The 25,415-nt window shown below is 38.4% G+C and overlaps 1 protein-coding gene and 2 long non-coding RNA genes across 4 annotated transcripts in view; 2 read left to right on the forward strand and 1 right to left on the reverse strand.

Annotated features, from left to right (window-relative positions):
- Window positions 1-25,415, forward strand: part of LOC126698115 (uncharacterized) — a 79,127-nt gene that overhangs the window by 6,233 nt on the left and 47,479 nt on the right. The window lies entirely within an intron of this gene.
- Window positions 6,068-10,345, forward strand: LOC126698094 (rust resistance kinase Lr10-like). The gene is made up of 5 exons (XM_050395089.1): window positions 6,068-7,004; window positions 7,317-7,349; window positions 7,684-7,749; window positions 8,775-8,798; window positions 9,065-10,345. Exons 1-5 carry the CDS (start codon window positions 6,239-6,241, stop codon window positions 10,198-10,200), a joined length of 2,025 nt encoding a protein of 674 aa, XP_050251046.1. The 5' UTR covers window positions 6,068-6,238; the 3' UTR covers window positions 10,201-10,345.
- On the reverse strand, window positions 11,871-12,774 carry LOC126698117 (uncharacterized). Of its 2 annotated transcripts, none has more exons than XR_007646387.1 (3): window positions 12,581-12,774; window positions 12,289-12,464; window positions 11,871-12,173 (listed from the first exon to the last, which is right to left on the reverse strand). It is a non-coding gene; the product is annotated as an uncharacterized LOC126698117 (long non-coding RNA). The 2 variants fall into 2 exon arrangements; XR_007646388.1 differs by having other exon boundaries at window positions 12,277-12,464.

Below are 25,415 nucleotides of genomic sequence, written 5' to 3' on the forward strand. Positions count from 1 at the left end.
ATTATTATTATTATTGTTGGGCCCAATAATTTGTGGCCCTGGTCCATTTTTACATTGGGGTCCAAGGCCCGAGCCGAGGAAGGATATAGCCGAGGATGGGTAATAAAGGTCCAAATAATCTTAAGATACAACCGAGGATGATTCTGTCCTCGGCATATCCGGGGTCCCCCTGAGAGAAAGGGCAAAAATGGTATAAGAACAGTTTGGGAAAAAAATCTAAAATATCTATGTCAATAGAGAAGGAGACGCTAGATAGTATAACGACTAAAGACAAGGGGAAAGCTGCCATTACTACCATTCGATACTCTGCACCTGACAGAGCCATGCTCTTCAGTTTTTACAACCACCCCCAACCACTCTAGGTATGGGCTAACAGGACAGGTCATAAGTCCTGGGAAATTGAGCTTATACGTGGACGCTGGTGAGAGGGTAAATGCTAGTATAAAAGGATAAGAGAGGCAGTGTGAGAGGGGGGGGGGGGGGGGGGACAATCTGTCCTCCCAACCATGGTGTCCTAGAAACAAGGAGAATAAGAAGAGCAAAGAGCTCCCCAGACTCCTCGGATGAGATTCACTGACCGGAGCCAACCCGAACTACCGTCCAGTGACCAAGGCCTAGCATTTCAAACTCACGCTCTACAAATGATATTGTTTGGACCCTCTTTACGTACGAGCCCAATATTATCTTGGGGTCGTTACGAATCGAGTCCTTACAATTATTATTAACTAAATAGTAAATACATCAATGACCTAATATTATCATATAGCTCACACTTTAACTAAAGGTTAACATATTAGGTGAATTCTAGATTTATAATTTTAAATATTTCTTACAAATTATGTAACCATTGACTAATTAACCTATAAATAAATATCTATATCTATTGATCTATGTATATATATATAAATATTTCAAATTAGTGATAATCTTAAAATGGTATACCGGTATTAGTTGATACCAAAATATTTCGTTTCTTTGATTAAACTGAAATGACCTTTGGTATGGTATTAACTACTCAATTGAAGTCTTTCCAAAGTATTTTTTTTCCTAACATAAATGGAGGGTGGTGTGTGGATGAATTCTCTCTCTCTCTATCTCTCTCTGTCTCTCTCATTTGAAAGTTGGTGGGAAGGAATTGAAAAATCTCATTGACAACCACACACAAAAAAAAAAAAAAAAAAAACTAATTTTGAGTAAACTAACATTAATTTCCCTTTCTTTATGTAGAATCAAAGAGTCCTTTAGGACATCTTTCTTTTTGTTGTAAAACCTAATTTTGATAAATATTTATGATGGTAATCTTATTGTAGTTATTGTAAAAAAATAAGTTGAATAGTAAAATAAGTTGACTTTTTTTTTTTTCAAACACACACTTAAAGCTATGACTTTGGCTTCAATTATATTATATTAACCACTCATTTTTATTATTAGCACTAATGCCGGTTTTCACTACCTAACCAATATCACCACTCACGATCGGCTTGACTATTTCAACAATATAGGTATTAAAAAATCCAATAACCTTTGCACACATCAAATTTTGAGGACATTACTCCGCAATAGTCTCCAGATGGTTAAAGCTATATATATATATATATATATATATATATAGATTAATATATTTATAACTAATATTATGATGGTGACAACTTTATTTATTTTTGAATTGAATGATCATTTCTTATTTTACAAGTGCATCTTACAAAATTTGCATAATAAAATCAGCTTGGATGATCCCATGTCAAAAACGTAATCATATTTTGATCGCATGTTTGCCTTTTGCTTCCTTTCTTTTAACAACATATCTTGATATTTGCCAATAAATGAAGTTTGTCAAGAATTACTTTTTGAAGAAAAGATTTGGTACATCATCTAGATATCTAATTCCAAAGAGAAGTTACACGAACATTAGTCACAACTTTTTCCCTTGGAAACTAAATTACACTTGCCACCTGATTGCTAGGAAAATGCACGGGGGAACACCACGTGCTCCTTTCTGTAAAGTATTACGCGGTATGACCGTGTTGTCTATGGTAGTCTGTCCACATTGAGAAAGCAAAGATGCTAGTGAGAGCACTAGTACAAAGTGATGTGATCAATTTTCTCAGCACTGATAAAGTGGTGTTCCATCATCTGATTGTGATGCAAGTGCAGCTTCGTCGAAGTTAGCTACTAAAAGGAGAGAGATACAAAGCTTGTCTCTTGTTAGTGTGAGGCATAGGCATAAATAATATTTATCTTGAATTATATAAAACTGACTTGATGAAATTTTGTTATATTTGAGAAAATAACATATAGAATTCATTTTTTTGGGTCCCTAGAATAAATTATTTTGAAGACATGTTTTAAGTATAAACTATGTTTTTTTTTTTTTTGAAAGAATATATGTATATTATTTTGTGTGTTTGAAAATTATTGATCAATTTAATTTTGAAAAAAATTTCTGACTTTACCACCAAATTCAAGGCAATAATCAACAGCTTGCATCATCCTTTGCTAATAAGAAGGCCGTCTGTGCCTGCATCAAGTGAGCAGTCGAGAGAATAAATCCAAATGCTCAAGTAGCCAGGGCTCTTTTGTGGAATTAATCAACCTATACCATTCACTGTTTTACCTAAAGTGGATTGTTCAAAGTGCTTACACGGGCTCTTCCATCCTAATACATTCAATCTTTAACGCCATTTTCATCATACATGTTTCAAGATTTTATTTTATTTATTTTTTTTTTTTTGGGATAAAGTTTCAAGAATTTTAATTGATTAAAGCTATTAGATACCGAATCACTTGAAGGATTGGTTGAAATTCGAGCAACCTGCAGCATAATAAAACCTCCTCTTGTGCCAATATATAACTTATTTTGTTGTAACCAGGATTATATTCCTAGATGGCGAATAAAGTTAATGTTATCTTACTAATAGTTGGTACATAAATATTGTATGATATTATAAAACTAAAGTTAGGGGTGTTTTGTCTAATGAGTAAAATTTAGGTACAGTACTTAGATGCTATTTTTTAGATTTCTTTTTTAAGATTCTGCCATGTGACTTTTTTCTCATAGATGAAAGTATATTTTTTAAGTTAAGTAATCATATGACAAAATTTTACGAAGTGAACCTAAAGAACAGCACTTAAAGTATGGTTGTTTTTGTCTAATTTAGTGACAAAATCCATCTTCTTAATTAGCAAAATCAAAGTTTAAATTCCCCTCCCCCATTATTATGATTATAATAAATAAAAAAGTTTTGGGGTGTTCTTCAATTTTAAATATTATGTATTCCCTATAAGGACATAAGGAAAATACTAATCACATTTGCTTTATATCTTAAAAAAACTAATCAAATTAAGGCTCATTGTAGTTGTCTAGTGTTGCCAAGCCTGGACTGGATTGGCGGTCTAATCCGGTTAACTGTGAACTATCTTAAAGGCCGATTTTTTGGGTTACGATTTAGACCATATGATGTTTGTTGAAATTAGTCAGCACTAGGATTTGAACTTGGTTTTTCTAGGTTGACATGCATCTAGGATTTGAACTTGGTTTTTCTAGGTTGACATATGCATGTCCAGCATGTCAATGATGATTAATTTGGTAAGATATAGAAAATTATTATTTATGAATTAAATTTAATAAAAAAAAATGAAAGTACACATCATGGTTTGATCTTAGTTGAACCCCAGTCCAACCTTAAAGAGGTTGAACCCCTCTCTTTTTAATTATTTGATTGGTTCAGGTTTCAAAATCATAGTAGTTGTTAATAAAGTCCATATCAACTTAGTATGTGCTTGATGTGAGACTTATCACACAATACACAATTAGTTAATATCCAGTTAAATATGAGGCATCACATTGGCAATTGTCAAAATAGCAGAAATGACGAGTTAGTGGAGTGGCTCTATTGCTCGTTGTTTGCAGTGGCTCTAGCCTCTAGCTCTATTGCTGCTTAATCATTGAGTTTTTTTTTTTTTTTTTTGATGCATGCGTCTACTACTGGGTACAAAAAAATTGGTTTATTGAGCTTAATTTGGGTAAAATTGTTTGATTGAACTTAATTTTTTTTTTTTTTTTAACTTTACTATTGATGATTTTTGTTTTTGGGCTAAGTTTTTTGGGTTTGTATATTTTGTTTTAGATTTAAATCTATAGATTTTTTTTATAGTCTTCAAAATGAGAAAAATGCTAGAATTACAAACTTTTTTACAAATCTATAATATGGTTACTGGTTATTGATTAGTAAAAAACTAGTATAAGTGGTGGATCCAAATGTAAACCAATAAGAAATTACTACCTAAACAGTTTGTAAAAATATTATAAAAAAATTTGTAATTATATATATATATATATAATTACATCGTTACTAATTAGTAATATATATATATATATATATATATTACTAAATTAGTATTGTAGGGGCACAATTTTCATGGTCCAACCCTTGTCTGTCAAGTCTTGGCTCAAGAAGTCTCACACAATGAATTTTCTGTAGAGTATGGGCTAAAAAACTTGGTTTCAGTTAGTTTAAACGGTTTATTGGATGGGTTAAGGAAATACATAAACAAGAATGAAAAGGATGGACGTGAAAAGAGATCCCTCTTAAGTGATCAGGCTCAAAACTTTATTCATAGGCATATATTCATACAGTAAAATTCCTCTCCTTGTGTTTCTCTCCTTCTTTTTCTCCCCCCCCCCCCTATCTTGGGGGACTTTTACATATTATATAGGCTCTCTCCTACCATCTGGGCTTTACACTTGTTGATCATCCAAACCCCTACTTGAGCACCTATCTCATCAGACACCCTTATCAATTCTTTGTGAGTTGCAGTGGCCAAGGTAACACTGTTCAAGGGTCTTTTCTTCATTAATGCGGCCAGGAGAGTAGTTGTGATGCATTTAATGTGGTGGTGGCAACCTTTGCTGAGATATTTTGGGTCTCCTTTCTTTTTACGTATTTGGAGGGTGGACTACAGTAGTTGGGACGTACCTTTGATCCGGATTTTGCAATGTCCGAGGAGGAATTACTCCTCGGACATGTTCTCTTTGCCCCAGTGGGCCTAAATAAGGATTCTAGGCCACGATGTCTCCTCGGACGGGCCCAGGGCACAGCCAACCTATTATTCTGGGCCGATCCCCACAAGTATATGCATAGTTACTAATTTTAGCAATTTTGTTTTATAACATTACTCTTAAAAGAATCAATAATATTATTAAAGGGGTAAAGTGTAATTTTATAAAACAAAATTGCTAAAATTAGTAACTATGCATATACTAATTTAGAAATATATATATATATATATATATATATACAAGTTGCTATGTGCTACACACTTAAATATTTTATTTTACAAATTTTGGGAGAGAATTTTTTTTTTTTAAGAAGATTTTGGGAGAGAATTCGGTTACATTTGCCTTCACATTTCTTTCTTACCACTACATAAGCAATTAATTTGTTCTTACTTGTTACTAGCATTTTTTTTTATTATTGAGAGCACTAGTATTGATAAAAGTTGATATTTACCATTTTAAAACTTATTTTATTTGTTATATCAATCTACTTTACAATATATGCTACATCTCAATTTTTAATAAATTTAACTCAAATAACAGAGGATGTTTTTATATTAAAGAATTTTTTCAACCTGCTACAGTGGCCCATTGTAGCAAGGTTGCAAAACAATTTGAGTATACACACCCAGACATAGTGGGGTTTTTATGCTTTTGGGTTGTAAAATAGCAATGGAGGATTTTTTACAACTCCCGATCCCATTGCTCTAATAAAACTTAGGCGTAATTAATAACAAGTGTGCTAGTAAGTGAGTGAGTGAGTGATTATTATTATTATTATTATTATTTTTTGGAAACATTTAGTGGTAAAAAGATTACTTTAACTAAATTTTCATTCAGCCAAAAAAAAAAAAAAACTAAAACTAAATGTTTATAAGAATTATAAATAAATAAATAATAACTGTCAAATAATTAATCAAGATGACGTATGTGCTGACACGCATGTGATATTGATGTTGATATTGTTCCACTACCACGAACTTGCGCTTCATCTTTCTTGGACTGGAAAGTGGAAACTCTACTTTCTTGTTGAAGATGCTGAATCAGAAAGAAGACTTTTTTTAATTGTGTTTGTCTATAGCTGTGGAAGGTTTTTAGTATTTACTATTGGAAATATTCCTCTCTCTCTCTCTCTCTCTCTCTCTCTACCTTCCTTATTCCCCCCTCTCTCTACCTACCTCAATGGCAAGAGGATTGACGTTCACTGCTGTAGGACTCACTGTCCTCATTGCTCTTGTATTAGTCCATCCAACTTGCTGTGCTACTACTGCTACGGCTAATCATACCTGCCCCGCTTCTTCTTGTGGGAATATCCACAACATAAGATTTCCTTTTCGATTGAAGACCGACCCAGAAAACTGCGGGGACTTCAGTTATGAACTTTCGTGTGAGAACAATCGTACGGTGCTCCAGTACTTAAATGATGGAAAATTCTACGTAGAGGAAATCAGTTACAACAACTACACAATCCGGATCGTGGACTCAGGTATACAGAAGAACAATTACTTCTCCACTCCCAATTATTCTTTATATCGATACAATTTTAGTGGGTCTTCTTCATTTACCACGTATCAGCCAAAGGGGACGGTGTGGGAGCGGTATCCCGAACTATCACGGAGTTTGGTTTGGATGAGCTGTGAAAAACCAGTGAATTCTCCATTGTATTTGGACACTTCTACTTGCAATTATAATGACAACTCTTCTTCTATATCTGATTCCAAGACGAGGTATAGATATGTTACAGTTGGTATAACCAACGCATCCCAAGTGGAGGACTCGTGCCAAGTAGAGAAGATGTTTCTGACTTCCTGGCCAATAAATAATGAAGACCCAAATATCTCCTGTACAGACGTCCACCATGAATTGGCATATGGTTTTGAGCTTTCATGGCACGGAAGAAATTGCTACCTTGATATGACGAACCATGTTCGATGCGACGACAGTACTGGTGGGTAAATAAAGCGAGAAAGGCCATAACACTTTCCATTCTCTAATTTACATGTTGTGCATTATTATCCCTTTGCAAGTTTCTTTTCTGAACTCTTGCATTTTTCCACTGTCACTATTCACTAACCATTCATCTATTTATTCTATTAAACTTCTATAAGGCCAAACTTCTTGGTGCATACACCATATCCATAATTCCATACCAATGTAATAGACATACTAGGATATTTTTATTCAAGTCTCAGTACAATGACTGGATTTAATTTTAAGGTTTCCAATCGCTGATATGTTTTTCTTTTATTTGTGATCCCAGGAGTGCTTGACCAGATCCTATATATACTCAGTGGTGAGGTTTCTATCTCAAAAAGTTGTTTGAAGAGTAATATAGAATAGACAATTAAATAGAATTGTATGAGTAATGGTTCCTGATGTGATGATGACACAAGTAATGGAATAACCATGTAGTTGGGCAATCAATTGGTCTATCTTAAACATATGTGCTTTAGTAAATGAAAGTAATAATTATCGAATTTTTGAAGAAGATAGCTTCTTCGTGCGTACCCCCAGCCATTCCAATGTAATAAACATGTTAGGGAGTAGTTATTGTAGTCGTATAATGACTAAATTCAATTTTAAAGTTCTCAACGTTGATATTTTTTTTTTCTTTGTCAAAAATGCAGGTTTGGAATATATATTTGGTGAAAGTGCACACTGGTGGGACGCAATATCAAATTATAAACACACTGGTGAGATTTCTATCTCAAAAAAAGGTTTTTTGAAGGATAGTAATTAATACACAGAATGAACAAGGAAACAGAATTACTTGAGTAATAGCGCCTGATGTGTGCTGATGACGCGGGTAGAGAAATAACCATGTACTTAGGTAATTAATTGGTTGATCTCGAATACATGAATACAAATATTTTGTTTTACTTTTTAGTAAAAATAGGATGTCATGCATTTGATTTTTATCATTTTAAACTTTGGTTATTTTATAAGAAAAGTCAAACACGTACATGGTAATTAGTGGAATAAAAGGCAAAATTGACAAGGGATCAAATTTAGGATGTCCCGCTCTATTACCATAATAAATTACCGATTCTCCTAAAAAATTAAGTTAATAGGAAATATTAAGTTTAATCATTTAATCATAACTTTAACAATCTCATTCTTTTAATTGAACTCGATGATATGAAAAGTAAAAATTATAGATTTTCTTAAGAAATTAGCTTCCTTTGAATAAAAATTTACCTTTCTTGGCTCCTAGGCTCCTAATTATTCCATGAGAATAAAGGTTTAGTACTTAGTAGTAATGCAAAATGCATGTCTAAACATTTACTCCATTATAACCTAATTAAATTATCATTTGCTTGACTCGGTGGGCAAATTCTTCAGCCCTAGCCATAGGTTAACTAATGTTAAATTACCAAAATTTCCAAAAATTTAAGATGTTGAGAAATAATAAATTTAATCATTTAACCACATAATTCTAAGTTTTAACAAATAATGCATATTGGGAACTCTGAAAGCATTTGATTGAGCTCGACTCAATTAAAGTGACATCCCAATTTTAAGACCAATTATGCAGTCAACCGGCATTTATGGTTGTTGAAATTTCTTGCTGAGCATGGCCCAATGTAAGATCTTACTGTAGTTTTATTAGGCCTTAGACTTTTCAAGTTATTCGGGCCACTTGTTTTACTAATTAGTAATTCACTTTTCGTTAGCAAAAAGTAATGTCACCTTCTTCTCTTGTTTATATTTCTTGCAGCTTGGGCCATACTGCTGGAAATCGGTAATAACCTGAATCTCTTCTTCAACTTTAATTTCTTTAGCATATCATTCCTTAAAATTGTGATTAAAAATAGTTTACCATGCATGCAAACAAGACGTAAATATTAGTTACATTAACATGAAACAAAATATATTGTGCTTAATTACTAGGATTAAGAAGGTATGTAGTTGTAAGTCCAACTATAATTTCAACTAAAAAATAAAAAAGGTGACAGGTGCAACAACAATTTTGTTTCTTATAGTTATTTTGGTGATGTTTCTACACAGTAATATTTCTCCTAGAAACAAGGACTGTCTTGGGGATTCTATTCATGGTGGCGTTTTTGATATATAAGTGGCGTAAGAGACATTTATCAATGTATGATGCTATTGAAGAATTTCTGCAAAGCCAAATTAACCTCATGCCAATTAGGTACTCTTACTCAGAAATTAGGAAGATGTCCAAAGGTTTCAAGGACAAATTGGGTGAAGGAGGCTATGGCTCTGTATATAGAGGAAAGCTAGAAAGTGGCCCTCATGTTGCTATAAAGATGTTGGGTATCTCCAAAGCTAATGGGCAAGAATTTATCAACGAAGTTGCAACAATTGGAAGAATTCACCACGTGAATGTGGTGCAACTCATTGGCTTCTGTGCTGAGGGGCCAAAGCGCGCCCTTATATATGAATTCATGCCTAATAGTTCTCTTGAAAAATACATTTTTTCTCAAGAAGAAAGTATCCCCGTAAGTATTGAGAAAATGTTTGAGATTTCACTTGGAGTGGCTCGTGGGATTGAATATCTACATCAAGGATGTGATATGCAAATTTTGCATTTTGATATCAAACCTCATAACATTCTTCTTGATGAGAACTTCATTCCCAAAGTTTCTGATTTTGGGCTTGCAAAACTTTATCCAGCAAATAATAGCATAGTGTCTTTGACTGCTGCAAGGGGAACACTAGGATATATAGCTCCAGAGTTGTTCTATAAAAACATTGGAGGGGTCTCCTATAAAGCTGATGTTTATAGTTTTGGCATGTTATTGTTGGAAATGGCTAGCAGAAGAAAGAACGTGAATGCATTTGCAGACCATTCAAGCCAAATTTACTTCCCAACTTGGGTTTATGGCCAATTTAGCGAAGGAAATGACATAGAAATAGAAGATGCCACAGAGGAGGAGAAGAAAATTGTTAAGAAGATGATCATAGTCGCATTATGGTGCATACAGATGAAGCCTAGTGACCGTCCTTCAATGAACAAAGTTGTAGAAATGCTTGAAGGAGAAGTTGAATTCTTACAAATGCCTTCCAAGCCTTTCCTATCATCATCACCAACGAGACCAACAGAGGATGTAGGAGACAACTTAAATTCAACTAGTTCATCATTTCAATCAGGTGAATCAAGTCAATCGACTAAACTTTAAATGCAAGGAAAATCAAACACCACCGCAAAAGTAGGGCAATTAGTCTTCACATATTTGATAGCATAACACTTCATATTTTTGTGTGACAAATAATTGGTCCCTTGATTTATGATAACTATCCTTACCTAAAACTTTTTTTTGCTTAGTACGTGGTTTATTTATTTGTTAAAGTCTTTTTAAGTGGAAACAAAATTTATAATTTTATAATTGTGATTTGTGAATGTGTAATTGATTGGAGTGGAAATAGCCCAGTTGTTGAAATTGCTTTCAGTATTCATATGCATGGTTAAGCAATCAATGCATGTGAATTATGATTCTAAAAAAAAAAAAAAAAAAATCATGTGAACTACAAAGTCTACAATAATTCAGTGGCTGCCCTGCCTCCAACAGAGAAGGAATCCTTCCAAATACTGTTGTGCAGAATCATTCGAGGTTTAGCTTTGGAATAGATCAAGTAGCTAATTAATACTTCCTTAATCAACTAGGCTGCTCAATTAGAGTTGTCCCATCGAATGAAAATGTTCCTGACATATGGAGCTGGTATGCATACCATCAACATGTACCCAAACGCATTTAACCGTTCTCTCACACATGCGAGAAGGTGGTTACATGATATCCATTTTTACTATTACAGAATCAATGATTTCATATTGTGATATAGTGAAGAATATGACTATGAGACCTTGTTTAAACTACGTGGTGTCGTGAAGGGCATTGTAAACTTCTTTTTCCGCTAAGAAATGAGGAGGAGAGAAGTAGATAAAGGGCACTAGGAAGTCACGTGCTCTTATTGTAGCAGGTCCTAATATTTAGATTTAAATGCTATAAATCATTGAATCATAATATATATATATATATATATATATATATGATCTATTATCATGTTATCTAAAATTTTAAGTCGAAATCCAAATTTTAACCTTTTTGTTTTAGTAAATTATCATTTTCATCCATAAATAATTATTTTATTTTATTTTACTATCTATAAAATTGTCATTGGGTATGATAAAATGACATTCCATCCATGGTTTTCAGACCCGGACCGTTCATTGAACCGTAAAAGGGAGAGGTTCAAGGTTTTCAAGGTCGAACCGGGGTCGAACCGTGATGACATCATAATTAATTTAATAATTATTTTAAATATATATAAAAACATTAAATTAATAAAAAATAAAAAAAATTAACTAAATTAGTCTAATTTACTTTCAAGACAACCAACAGACATACACAAATGCATTCACAGGCTGAGAAAAAGGCAAAACTTAGTAAATTATTAGTTTGAAGTATCTATATATAATATATTCACCTGCATAGCCCTAGCTAGATCTCAAGAGAGTGGGCTCGCAATGAAATCTTCATCTAAGTACTTTCATGCACATGCATTACAGGTATATCCAGATTCCAGCTCAGACATGCACAAGCTACAAAGTACTATTACTGCTTCTATTACAAAAGCACAAAAAGACATTACTCTTACTAATTAACTATACTAACACAAAGGTAAAACATACATAACTAATAATTAAGTAAGCAACCATAGATAGAGTACTGCCGTACTGGTACTAGTACTGCTTCTATTACCAAAATTCACACCCCAATGTAGTCCAAACTAACCAATGTAGTCCATAAAACTTAAAAGTACAAAGTAAAAATACATAAACAAGCCTCCAAGTTATAGTACACAACTACACATTGTTTCTTACAAAAATACATAAAACTTAGTTCTAAAAAACAATAATAAAACTTCAAACTCCAAGTCACACACTGTGTCTTACAAAAAGACATAGAAATTATCTCTAAAATACAAAATAGAACTTTAACGTTCAAACAGAATTATTATGATCATAAATCATCAATGTCATGAAAGTTATCATACTCGTCATCATTCCCTGGAAATCCAGGAGGAGGGCCAATAGGTTGTCCAAATGTTCCCAAATCAATTCCTTCAACCTCACTGCTATCATCTATAGATTCTACACACAAGTTTGAACAAAATAAAAAGAAAAATTATTATAATGTTTATGTAAGTTTGAAAAAAATAAAAGAAAAATCACTATAGGTTATCAAATTGTTTACATATAAACTAACCTTCAATATTAGAAGAAGCCTCTACATTTGCTGGATATGCACCCTCTTCATAAATTGCATTCTCCAACTCTTCATAATTAAGATACGGGTCTTCCTCTTCCACAAATACCCAAAAATCAGTTTTGTCGATACTTGCATAATCAATGGGATCAAAATTAAGCTTTTTGTTGTAAAGCCTGCATAAAATGTCATGCTCATTATTGGAATTTGAACATAATTAGTAACTAATAATTACATTATATAAATGACTTCTTAAAAATTAATATAATGACAAAATATAGCATTTAATTACCTATGTCTCAATCGCAAGTTATGATTAACAAATACAAGATCATTGAGCCTTTGATGCTCCAACCTATTTCTCCTCTTAGAATGTATTTGATCAAATAAACTCCAACAACGCTCACATCCAGAAGAGGTGGAAGTTTGGCTAAGGATTCTAATTGCCAATTTTTGCAAGTTTGGAGCATCAGCACCCCACAACTTCCACCATTCATTTGATTTTCATAACATAACGTAATCTAATATTAATCAACATAAACAAACAAACTTTCAATTAAATAATCACTTCAGGTATTCTAATTATAGTGACAAAACTAACTTTTAACATGAACAAAGAAACTAAGATTTGTTTATAGTACTAAAGTAAACTAATTACTTCTCACCTGGATGAGTGGTCTTGCTTGTTGACAATGCAAGATCTCTATCAAAGCTCCCAATACGGTCCCGAAAATATTGGGTTTCCCTAATTACCTTTTCTTGATCACCATCATATTTTGTCCCAATGTAGTCCAAAATAGCCATATTTACTGCTGGTTTCCGACAAAAATTCTCCTCATCATATTGAAAAGCGGGATTTAACCAATATGCAGCAGCATGAAGATCTTTATGCAAATGCTTGTCCCAACGGTTTTTTATAATTGAGGTGTATGGCTTGTACAAGTGCTTCTTCATTCGGAAGATCTTCTTGATTCCCAACCGTGCTTTATGCATGCCCTCATACACATATCCTATTGCAGGCCTTTGATCAGAATCAACAATCCGTAACAAACGAATGAGTGGCGATGAAATCTTGACAAGAACATTAATATCATCCCAAAAAGAATTATCCAATATGATAGAAACTACTTCTTTTGTCTTTGACTCTCTTGCCAATCTATTGTCCACAAAGAACTTGCTAGTCACTAAGGCTTGCAAGTCATGCTTATGCACATATGCAAGTAGTATCAGATTTATAGCCGACAATAGACAAAAGGATAAGGACTACAATAACAAAAACAAAAAACTTTTGATACAAAAATAAAAATTTGCTCAAATATAAAGCTTTTGGATTTTAGCCAAAATTTTTAAATGATGTGACACTATATACATTGTTATATACAAGAAAAAAATAAAATCGATAAGAAAGAAGTTTTATAAAAACTTCCAAACATTCATAGATTTCAATATAATATAAAAGTGAATGGTGTACAAACCAAATATTCATTGATATCGCCATAAAAGTGAATGGTGTACAAACCAAACATTCATAGATATCGCTATAGCTGGTTCATCTACACTATAGATGAAGCAGTTAAATTGGTCGAAACGAGTTTCGTGTGTATTTGACTCGAAATGACAAGATTATTACATGAGTCAATTCGTATCAACCTAAATCTAGCACGAACCCGCTAAAACTCAACCCTAATTTACAAAATTGTGTCATGCCCGTGTCATGTTCGCGGGTCGCATTGAATACTATCTCCTAAATATATGTGTAAAGACTCAATTTGTAACGATCCCAAACTGGTCTTGGGTTCGTACGTTAAAAGCCCAAACAATAAAATTTGTAGAGCGTGGGTGTTCAAGAACTAGATTAACTTTTTAAAAGTGAAACGATTCAACCTCACGTTTATAGATGGATTAGCACTGATATGACAATTTGTTTCTCTTTGAAATAAGTACAGTTCTTTGGTTTCTAATCTTTTTTCTTGAGTGTTCTTTGTGTCTTTCTTTTTGTTCCGATCCCTTTCTGCATGTTTTTCTTTCATGTTATATACTGCTCTCTTCATACCATCTTCACCACACACGTGTAGGTTGGGTTTAGGGGATCTCTTTCTGTACCATCTAACACCTTCTGGAACCTCCTACTAGCAGCTGTAAGGCTGCTTCATCACTGTTCAGGCATCACCTCCACATTAATGCGGCCAGAGAGTTGGTTGAGAGGCAATTAATGCGGAGGCAGCTGTTGTTATAGATATTTATTTGCCTTCTCTTTCTTACCCTTGGTCCCTTGTCCCACCTTTAGTGGTGACGTAGCTCTGAAATACGTTTGTAACAAGATGGTGTTCTGATCGTCCTCGGACTCATATTGCCGAGAAGGATTTTGTCCTCGGACGAATACTGAACTCACCTTTCATGATATTCACTCTTCCTTTCGTCTAGTTACCCCAACAATCTAATATGGGCCTCCTTGGACAAATTTGCATCCTCGGATGGGCCACAGGCCCAATTAACTTGACTTTAATAATTTTAGTGACTAACCGGCCCCCACAATAGCCCCTCAAAATCTTATTTTTCGACTCTTGGGAGAAAAGATGGATTTTGACGTCATAAGCCCATACCCATTCACGTTTTGGGGCATGCTTTTGACTCTTCAGCATTCCGATCTTGGCAGCATTAAATTTTGGCGACGCCCTTGTCTCCCACGTTCGATGGTGAGATGTAAATCGAACGGTAGAGGGCCTACCTCGTTTCGCGAGCAGGAATTTTACTGCTCATAATTTCTACACGACTATAAAGGCGTTCTCAAATCAATTCTCTTTCTTACCTTCGGTGACCACACAGTTCTAGAGCTCATACACTAAACCTGCCTTTCTCCTTTTTCGTCATTTTCCTGGCGTCTACAAATAATTACATCTTCTCCGAGGTCCCTCTTTCAAACCTGTAAGTCTTCTTAAAATCTTTACCACTTTTATCTTAAACTCGTTAATTTCTCTACTAAATCCTTTAGAAAAATGGGGAAAAAGAAGAGTCCATTTCGATGTCTAGTTTAGTCCGAGGAAGGTATCAGAAATTTCCGTTCTAAGTATAGGATCCCCTCCACGGTGGGTATGAGGTACGCAGCCCAAGGGGAATGGGTCGACGCTAGACAAACAGGGGAAGTGGTTATTCCCATGATTGCCTTCATAGAAGGCGGGATGACCATCCCCATGGGTAGTATTACTAGGAGCTACCTTAGTTTCTTTAGGTTATCCCCTACCCAGTGTGCCCCAAATATGTTTAGGGTCCTGGGAAGTATAGATGCTTTGAACGAAAGGATGGACCTAAAACTGACCCACCATGACGCGAATTGGGTGTACAATCTCCACCACTTGACCGGGCAGGGGTATTATCTCAAGTCAAGATATCCCGAGGTGAGGCTGATTCAGTGCCTTCCCACTTCGAACAAGAACCTAAAGGAGTATTTCCTTATCTTCTCTGGGGAATGGCATGATGGTCTGCCATGCCCCACGGTGGAAGGAGTACCAGGTGGGAGTGTAGTCATAGATTCATAACATTTGGTTTACATATACGTTTTGTTTTGTTTTTTTTTTTTGTTTTTTTTTTTTTTGGTCTCGGTATTCCTATCTCTAACAACGCTTCGCTTCAATTCAATGGTTTTGTAGATAGACGTTACACAAAGCCCAACCTTAAGTTAGTCAATAAGGCGAGCTTGGACAAGGTATTGAAAGCCGAGATATACGTGAACGAAACTGACGGCCAACTCCGGGCAGCACATTTAATCCTCGGCTATACCCCCCTATCGTTTGCTTTCTAGGCGTCGAAGTGCGTGATTGGAGCCCGCGATCCTCGGCTTCACTGTATCAGTGTTGCCTACAAAAGGTTCATTGTTTCAAAAGGTATTCCACTTCCCCAATATATATCCCGTACCGAGCCTCTTTTCGTAGCCAACGTCTCGGTAGGAGCCTTTTCATCCCAGCTCACCCTCAGAGAAGAGGAAGTAGAAGAAAGAGAGGAAAAGGAAGAAGGAGAGAAAGAAGTTGTAGAAGTCTCTGACTCCTCGGACGACTTTAGGATTTTTGATCAATCCATACACTCCGGAGAAGATCCTGACGAGATGGGGATACAAAGGAAGCCCCAAAGAAGCTTATTGGAGTTGATGGAAGGTCAGCCCAGGAAGAGTGCACCAGCAAAATCAACACAATCCCAAACTCCATCTCTTCCCACTAGGTCTCCTCTTCCTACTCCTCACCAGCCTTCTCGTCAACCTCCCCAGCTAGCCCGTCCTGACGCAGCCGAGTTAAAAAGGCGCAGGGAGCAGAAGGGCAAAGAGGTGGTAGACGTTGGCAAGTCTCATCCTCCTCGCGAAGAGGATGCCCAACGAGCTGCAAAGCAACAAAAAACCAGGCACCAAGCTCCGCGAGGCCAGGAGAAGTCTGATTCCCAACTTTCTGAGCCACAAGCATGGTTGCCAGCACCTATGCACGGCGGGGAGCCCCTGCGAGATGATACATCTATAAGGGATTTCAACTACGGCATAGGGTGTCACATAGCCTCGGCCATAGAGGAGGCCTTGTTGCTCCCAAAAGATATGGCCGAAATAAAGAATGTGAGGAAGAATGAACTCATCCTCGACAATAAAAGATACTTGGGCATGGTAAGAAACTGACTCTTTTCTTTTTTCTTTTTGTGATCATTACTCACCAATATGTACTTTTTACTGACTATAGGGTTAACCTCTTCCCTACAGATTATTCAAAATACTTTCAAGCTGGATGAGATGCTCAACATCTACTCCAATCAGCTAGATGATGAAAGGAAGAAACGGGCAACAGCTGTACAGACTTTGTCCAAATTTGAGCAGGACTTGGCCAATACGAAGAAAAAGTTACTTGCTGAGGAGAAAGCTCGCAAGAGCGATGAGTCGGCCTTGGAAGGCTATCAAAAGCAGGCCGAGGACCAAGGGAACTGCTTGCATGAGGCGAATGCCGAACTGAAGAAGGCTCGGGAACAAGTTCTAGCTCTTAGGAAGCACTTGGAGGAAACCCAAAAGCTGAGGGAGCAAGCTGAAAAGTCCAGGGAGGAAGCCGAGAAAGCAAAAACCGAGGCCGAACGGGCAATGAATGAAGCTGAGCAGAGAGGCTATGAGGTCGGTATAGCTGAGACTAAGGAGGCTTTGAGAGTCGAGGTTCCAGCGGTGTGCCGCATCTACTATGCCAAAACTTGGGATGAGGCCCTTAACCAAGCTGGGGTTGAGGCTTCGTCCGAGTTGAGGAGGCCAGAGAATATATTTTATCCTGAAGCGATCCGCCCCTCAGATACTCCAACCCCTCAAGCTGAAACCATTCCCTCAACCGTTAATCCCAATGAGGAGGTTTTGCCTCCAAGTTTTCCCCTTCCTGGCCAGCCAAACCCAGCTAAAGAGGATACTGCCCCTCCAGAAGCTTCCTCGGACAAGACTGCAGCTGCTTTTGAGGCAGGGGTGGCCTCCCCAGGTTTTCAACAGGATTTGGCCTCCACAGTCTTGCCAGCTGGGGGAGCTACTAAGGATAAAGGGGAAGTCACCACCGCGGAGGCAGACAAGCCAGCCAGCCAAGCTCCAAAGATCCAAATTAAATTGAAAAAATAGGACTTGTTTTTGTAATATGATTAGAAATTTTGCTCGGGTTCTTATGTTTATTTGCTTACCGCTATCGTTGCTTTATGTCGTTTTTGTACTTGTTCACTACGTTATTATAATTTGGAAGGATTCATTTTGACTACCTTTTATTTACATAGGGAAATATTTCTCATAAATATCACCAATGGGCGACTAAAAATGGGTGATAAGCATTAACACTTCGAAGTCTCAAGGAGACACTTTAGATACATACGTATTCGTTCTAGCCAATTGAAATTTTATGGAAAGTTCAAAGGTTGAATGAAGTTGGGTTTACAGTACTTCGATCGTACATTAAATGATATTCATAGATCCCTATTTAAGACTTCAGTAGATATTATAGGGCATTAATTTCCACAAAGTTTGTGATCCGAGGACCTAACATAACTTAGTTTCTGTTTAACACTTCAGTACATATTACAAGATGTTAATTTCCACTAAGTATGCGATTCGAGGAACTGACATAACCTAGTTTCTGTTTAACACTTCAACACATATCGTAGGGTGTTAATTTCCACTAAGTTTGTGATCCAAGGACCTGACATAACTTAGTTTTTGTTTAACACTTCAATACACATCATAGGGTGTTAATTTTCACTAAGTTTGTGATCCGAGGACCTGACATAACTTAGTTTCTATTCAACGCTTAGTACATATCATAGGGTGTTAATTTCCACTAAGTTTGTGATCCGAGGACCTGACATAACTTAGTTTCTGTTCAACACTTCAGTACATATCATAGGGTGTTAATTTCCACTAAGTATGTGATCCGAGGACCTGACATAACTAAGTTTCTGTTCAACACTTTAGTACATATCATAGGGTGTTAATTTCCACTAAGTTTGTGATCCGAGGACCTGACATAACTTAGTTTCTGTTCAACACTTCAGTACATATCATAGGATATTAATTTCCACTAAGTTTGTGATCCGAGGACCTGACATAACTTAGTTTTTGTTCAACACTTCAGTACATATCATAGGGTGTTAATTTCCACTAAGTATGCGATCCAAAAACCTGACATAACTCACTTCAGTACATATCATAGGGTGTTAATTTCCACTAAGTATGCGATCCGAGAACCTGACATAACTCACTTCAGTACATATCATAGGGTGTTAATTTTCACTAAGTATGCGATCCGAGGACCTGACATAACTCAGTTTCTGTTTAACACTTCAATACATATCATAAGGTGTAGGAACACAGGATGCATGGTTAACATAAGCTAAAAGAAAAACTCAAATTGAACTACTTTTATTAATAATAATACCTCTTTATATTATTTACATTCCAAGGATGAAGTACAGCTTTTTCATTTAGGTCTTCTAGATAATAGGCTCCTATTCCGGCTACTGAAGTAATCCGATAAGGCCCTTCCCAATTAGGCCCCAATTTTCCCCAATTTGGATTCTTGGTGGTCTCCAGAACTTTCCTTAGCACCAGATCTCCTACGGCTAACAGCCTCAGTTTCACATTACTATCATAGCCTTGCTTGAGTTTATGCTGGTAGTAAGCCAATTAGACCATCGAGCTCTCCCTTCACTCTTCGATCAAGTCCAAATTTTTCTCCAACATCGCATCGTTATTGTCCGAGGAAAATGTACTGGTCCTTCACGTTGGGAATCCAGTTTCCAGGGGGATGTCGGCCTCGGCTCCATAGGTCATGGAAAAGGGAGTCTCCCCCGTTGAACGTTGGGGCGTTGTTCGATATGTCCAAAGAACATGTGGCAATTGTTCTACCCATTTTCCTTTTGCATCATCCAGCCTCTTCTTAAGCCCATTGACTATTACTTTGTTAACAGCTTCAGCTTGCCCATTCCCTTGAGGATAAGCCGGAGTAGAATATCTGTTTCTTATACCCAAGTCTGAACAGTATTCCTAAAGGCATTGCTATCAAATTGAAGTCCATTATCCGAGACAAGAGTGCGTGGAGTTCGAAATCGCATGACAATATTCCTCCAAATAAACTTCTTAACATCTACGTCTCTGATGTTGGCCAAGGGTTCAGCTTCGACCCATTTAGTGAAGTAATTTGTGCCGACCAACATATACTTTTTATTTCCTAAGGCTTTAGGAAAAGTGCCGACAATGTCCAGCCCCCATTGAGCAAAAAGCCAAGGGCTGGAGAGAGGGTTAAGAATTCCTCTTGGTTAGTGGATATTTGGAGCGAATCTTTGGCACTGGTCACATTTTCTAACATACTCCTGCGCTTCCTTCTGCATATTTGGCCACCAATATCCTTGTGTGATGACCCGGTGTGATAGAGACCTTCTCCCTGTATGACTTCCACAAATACCTTCATGCAGCTCTTCTAGGATTGACTCTGACGTCTTAGGAGGTATACAGAGCAGGTACGGCCCAAAGAAGGACTGTTTGTATAACTTTTTGTCCTCAGATAACCAGTACAGAGGAGCTTTCCTCCATATTTTCTCAGCCTCTACTTTCTCTTCAGGCAAGATGTCACTTTCAAGGAATTTCAATATGGGGGCCATCCAGCTCGGCGCTAGACTGGCTTGATAAACTTGGCAAACGTCTTTTTCTGGTGAGGTGGGGGTATGCAAGTCTTCAACGATGATCAACCGAGGAAAATTCCATACCGAGGAGGTGGCAAGGGTTGCCAAGGAGTCGGCGTGAGTATTTTCATCTCGGGGAATATGCGATAAGTCGAAAGACTCAAACTTCGTTTGCATACGCCTAACTTGGCTCAAATACCCCTGCATTCTTGGATCTCGGGCCTCCAACTCTCCTTTCACTTGGCCGACTACCAATCTCGAATCCGAGAATAATTCTGCTATCTTCCCGCCCATTTTCTGGACCATACTCATTCCCATCAACAAAATTTCGTATTCCGCTTCGTTGTTAGTAGCCGAGAATCTTAACCTCAAGGACTTCTCGATGATGACCTCTTTGGGGGATATCAAAACTAATCCCAATCCTGCTCCCCGTTGGTTTGCTGCCCCATCCACGTACACCCTCTAAGAGGATCCGCCTTGTGTGGATATTAGGCCAACCGATTTTTCATCCATGTTGTCTTGCTTCATATTAACTTCTTCTGGGCACTCGGCGAACTCGGCCACCAAATCAGCAAGGACTTGGCCTTTCACAGAGGTGCGAGGCATGTACTTGATATCAAAAGCACCTAGAATTGTGCCCTATTTAGCAATTCTTTCGGTGTAGTCTACACTTCTTAGTATGGACTTGAGAGGTAACTGAGTTAAGATAACCACAGTATGGGCCTGAAAGTAATGCGGAAGTTTGCGTGTTGCATGGACCACCGCCAAGATGGCCTTTTCCAATGACAAGTATCTCACCTCGGCCTCATGAAGGGACTTGCTTACATAGTAAACTGGCCTTTGGACGCCACTGTCCTCTTGTACTAAGACAAAACTAACTGCATGAGGGGCAACTGCCAGATAAGCAAACAATACCTCATCCACCTCAGGACTAGACATGATAGGCGGCCTGGACAAGTATTCTTTCAACTGTTGGAACGCCACAACACACTCCTCGGTCCATTCAAATCCTTGCCACTTATGCAATAGACGGAAAAAGGGACGACACCTCTCAGCTGACTTGGAGATAAACCGGTTCAAAGCTGCAGTCATTCTAGTCAGTTTCTGCACTTCTTTTGGATTCCGAGGTGCTTGTAAATCGCTAATGGCCTTGATCTGATCTGGGTTCACTTCAATTCCTCTATGAGTCACCATGTACCCTAAGAACTTCCCGGAGCCTACACCAAAGGAGCACTTCGAAGCATTCAAGCGTAACTTATGTTTTCTTAGTATCCCGAAGATATTCGTGAGATCTTCCACATGCTCGGACACCACTTTACTCTTCACAACCATGTCATCGATATAAACTTCAATACTTCTACCAAGTTGTGGTTCAAACATTTTAGTCATCATCCGTTGGTAGGTAGATCCGGCGTTTTTCAAACCGAATGGCATCACTTTGTAATGGTAGTTCCCAATAGGGGTGATAAAAGCAGTCTTCTCTTGATCGTCCGCGACCAGTGGTATTTGGTGATATCCTTGGAAGGCATCCAAGAAACTCATCCTAGGATGACCCACGGTTGCATCCACCAACTAGTCTATCTTCGGCATGGGAAATGGATCCTTGGGACAAGCCTTATTGAGGTTCATGAAGTCCACGCACACTCGCCACTTTCCTGTCTTCTTTTTTACCACCATCGTATTGGCCAACCATTGAGGATAAAAAAATTCCTTGATAGCCCCAACCTGTTTGAGCTTGGCCACCTCACTCCTAACAGCCTCGGCGTGCTCCTTCGATGGTCGCCGAGGAGGCTGTCTCTTGGGAATAACTGCAGGATTCACGTTGAGTCGATGACAAATGAAATTCGGGTCCACACCTAGGGCTTCATACGGGTTCCATACAAACACATCTACATTTGCCCGGAGGAACTCCAACAACCTCTCCTTCTCTTGCAAAGGTAATTTAGCCCCGACCTGGAAGAATTTTTCCGGATCATCAGTAACAGTTACCCTCTCCAAATCTTCACACTTTACTTTGTCGGCTGACATATCTAAGGGTAATACTGGGGGTTTTAATTGCTATAATTCATTATCGGCCGTAGCAGAGGTCTCTGCCTCTGGCCGATGTTGTATAGCCGTTACCAGGCATTGCCGAGCTGCCACTTGGCTTCCTACTATCTCCAATACTTGGCCCCCGGATGGGTACTTCACTTTCTGATGCAGAGTAAACGAGACTGCCCCCAGGGTATGAAACCAAGGTCTGCCCATAATAGCCGTGTATGGAGAGAAAACGTCTACAACGATAAAGTCCACCTCCACCACATCCATACCGGCTTGCACAGGTAGTCTGATCAATCCTTTGGGAGCGACCATCCTTCCCTCAAAACTTACTAGAAGGGAGCTGTAGGTTGCTAAATCCTCTAGCTTCAGACCTAGCCCCTTATACAAGTCTGGATACATTATATCCATAGCACTACCTTGATCCACCATCACCCTTTTGACATCGTACCCACCAATTCTCAGCGTGACCACCAAAGCATCCTCATGGGGCTGTATGGTTCCAACCTTGTCATCATCCGAAAAGCCCAGAATCAAGGGGATGTCCACCCTGGCTCTCTTCGGCGCTTGGCAATGATCCTCGGCCGTAGGTCGGTACACCGACAGTACCCTGGAAGGGCAAGATTAAATCCTCCCTGGGGCAGCAAAGATAACATTGATCGTACCAAGGGGGAGCTTTGAAGAAGCATCCCCACACATCTCCGAGCCTGCTTGGCCTGCCCTACCACTAGAATGATGCAAGAGTTGCTTTAATTTTCCTTCTCGGACCAACTGTTCCAAATGGTCCCACAAATTCCTGCAATTTTTCGTCGTGTGCCTATGATCCTGATGATAGTGGCAATATAGGTTCGAGTTGCGTTTCCTAGGTTCTCCCGTCATCTTGTTCGGCCATTTGAAAAAGAACATTCTTTATCTTCTCCAAAACCTGCTGCACCGGCTCCCAAAACACTGCATTAACCACCTGGGTGTCCACAGAACCCGACTACCCGACGACGTCTTTCCGGGGTCAGTTACTGTTATAACGGTCCGACCTGAAATCCCTCCTCTCCTGAGGGATTACCTTAACCTTTCCTTTCCTTTGCAGTTAATCCTCCTCTACTCTTCTGTACTTATCAATCCTGTCTATCAACTGGTATACACTGGTAACAGGTTTACCCGTCAAGGATTTCCTTAAATCATGATCGGCTGGGAGGCCAGCTTTAAAAGTACTTATGGCCACGTCGTCGTGCTCTCCTTCTATTTCATTAAACATTTCCCAGTACCTATCCGAATAAGTTTTGAGAGTCTCGCCCTCTCACATGAACAGAGTCAGCAAGGATCCCAAAGGCCGAGGAACCCTGCTGCATGTAATAAAGCGAGCGCCAAAAGCCCGGGTCAGCTTTTTGAAGGAATCAATAGAATTGGCCCTTAAGCCGTTGAACCATCTCATCGCCACCGGACCCAAACTTGATGGAAAAACCTTGCACATCAAGGCCTTATCCCTGGAGTAGATTGCCATTTTCTGGCTAAAATGGCTAACGTGCTCCACTGGGTCGGACCGGCCATCATACAGGGCGAACGTAGGCTGGTGAAATCGCCAAGGAAGAACTGCATATTCTATATTCCTCATGAAGGGTGATTTGGAAACTTGGCTCAACGCTTTATTCATGGCATTGTTACCCAAGCCCCTGCTAGGCAAGCTTCTGCACCTATGTCGATGGTCGTGCTCCTCTTCATAGGAGAAAGTCTCACTGGGCGGAGTTCTCGACCTCCGCCTATAACTAGCTCCATCCGATTCCTCGAATGATGGTTCGGAGCAAGGTGGGGAGCGTTCTCGTCGGGCATGATGCAACCCTCTCTTCAAATCGGCAATCTCACGTTGCAAGTTCCCGTCATGCTTTGCATGGGAGACATGGCTCTTCCCACGAGAGTGACTTTTGGTGGTATGAGTTGTGCGCACGCTCCCCTCATGGCCCTCTTTTCGTTCGGGACTCCGATGGGGATTACCATGCTGGGAGCCCCTTGACTCTGCCTGGTGCGGGTTGGCATCTTCTTGATGTGGTCCCGCCGCGTAGTGATGTGGGCCTGCTTCCTCCATTATAAATGTTGCATCGGAGTTCTTTTAAGTCAAGTCAAGCTCTTCCTACAGACGGCGCCAATTGTAAGGACTCAATTTGTAACGATCCCAAACTTATCTTGGGTTCGTACGTTAAATGCCCAAACAATAAAATTTGTAGAGCGTGGGTGTTCAAGAACTAGATTAACTTTAAAAGTGAAACGATTCAACCTCACGTTTATTGATGGATTAGCACTGATATGACAATTTGTTTCTCTTTGAAATAAGTACAGTTTTTTTGGTTTCTAATCTTTTTTCCTGAGTGTTCTTTGTGTCTTTCTTTTTGTTCTGATCCCTTTCTGCATGCTTTTCTTTCATGTTATATACTGCCCTCTTCATACCATCTTCACCACACACGTGTAAGTTGGGTTCAGGAGATCTCTTTCTGTCCCATCTAACACCTTCTGGAACCTCCTACTAGCAACTGTAAGGCTGCTTCATCACTGTTCAGGCATCACCTCCACATTAATGCGGCCAGAGAGTTGGTTGAGGGGCAATTAATGCGGAGGCAGCTGTTGTTATAGATATTTGTTTGCCTTCTCTTTCTTACCCTTGGTCCCTTATCCCACCTTTAGTGGTGACGTAGCTCCGAAATACGTTTGTAACAAGATGGCGTTCTGATCGTCCTCGGACTCATATTGCCGAGAAGGATTTTGTCCTTGGACGAATACTGAACTCACCTTTCGTGATATTCACTCTTCCTTTTGTCTGGTTACTCCAACAATCTAATATGGGCCTCCCCGGACAAATTTGCATCCTCGGATGGGCCACATGCCCAATTAACTTGACTTTAATAATTTTAATGACTAACCGGCCCCCACAATATGGATATTCACAA

Source organism: Quercus robur, chromosome 9 (assembly GCF_932294415.1).
Source record: "Quercus robur chromosome 9, dhQueRobu3.1, whole genome shotgun sequence".
In the NCBI taxonomy this organism is placed as follows: Eukaryota; Viridiplantae; Streptophyta; class Magnoliopsida; order Fagales; family Fagaceae; genus Quercus; species Quercus robur.

Bases quoted from the DNA above. Each gene is read 5' to 3' on its own strand.
- LOC126698094 (XM_050395089.1), top strand. From the start codon at position 6,239: ATGGCAAGAGGATTGACGTTCACTGCTGTAGGACTCACTGTCCTCATT. The intron at 7,005-7,316 runs GTGGGTAAATAA...TTGTGATCCCAG, and splicing joins TCGATGCGACGACAGTACTG to GAGTGCTTGACCAGATCCTA. The intron at 7,750-8,774 runs GTGAGATTTCTA...TATTTCTTGCAG, and splicing joins ATCAAATTATAAACACACTG to CTTGGGCCATACTGCTGGAA.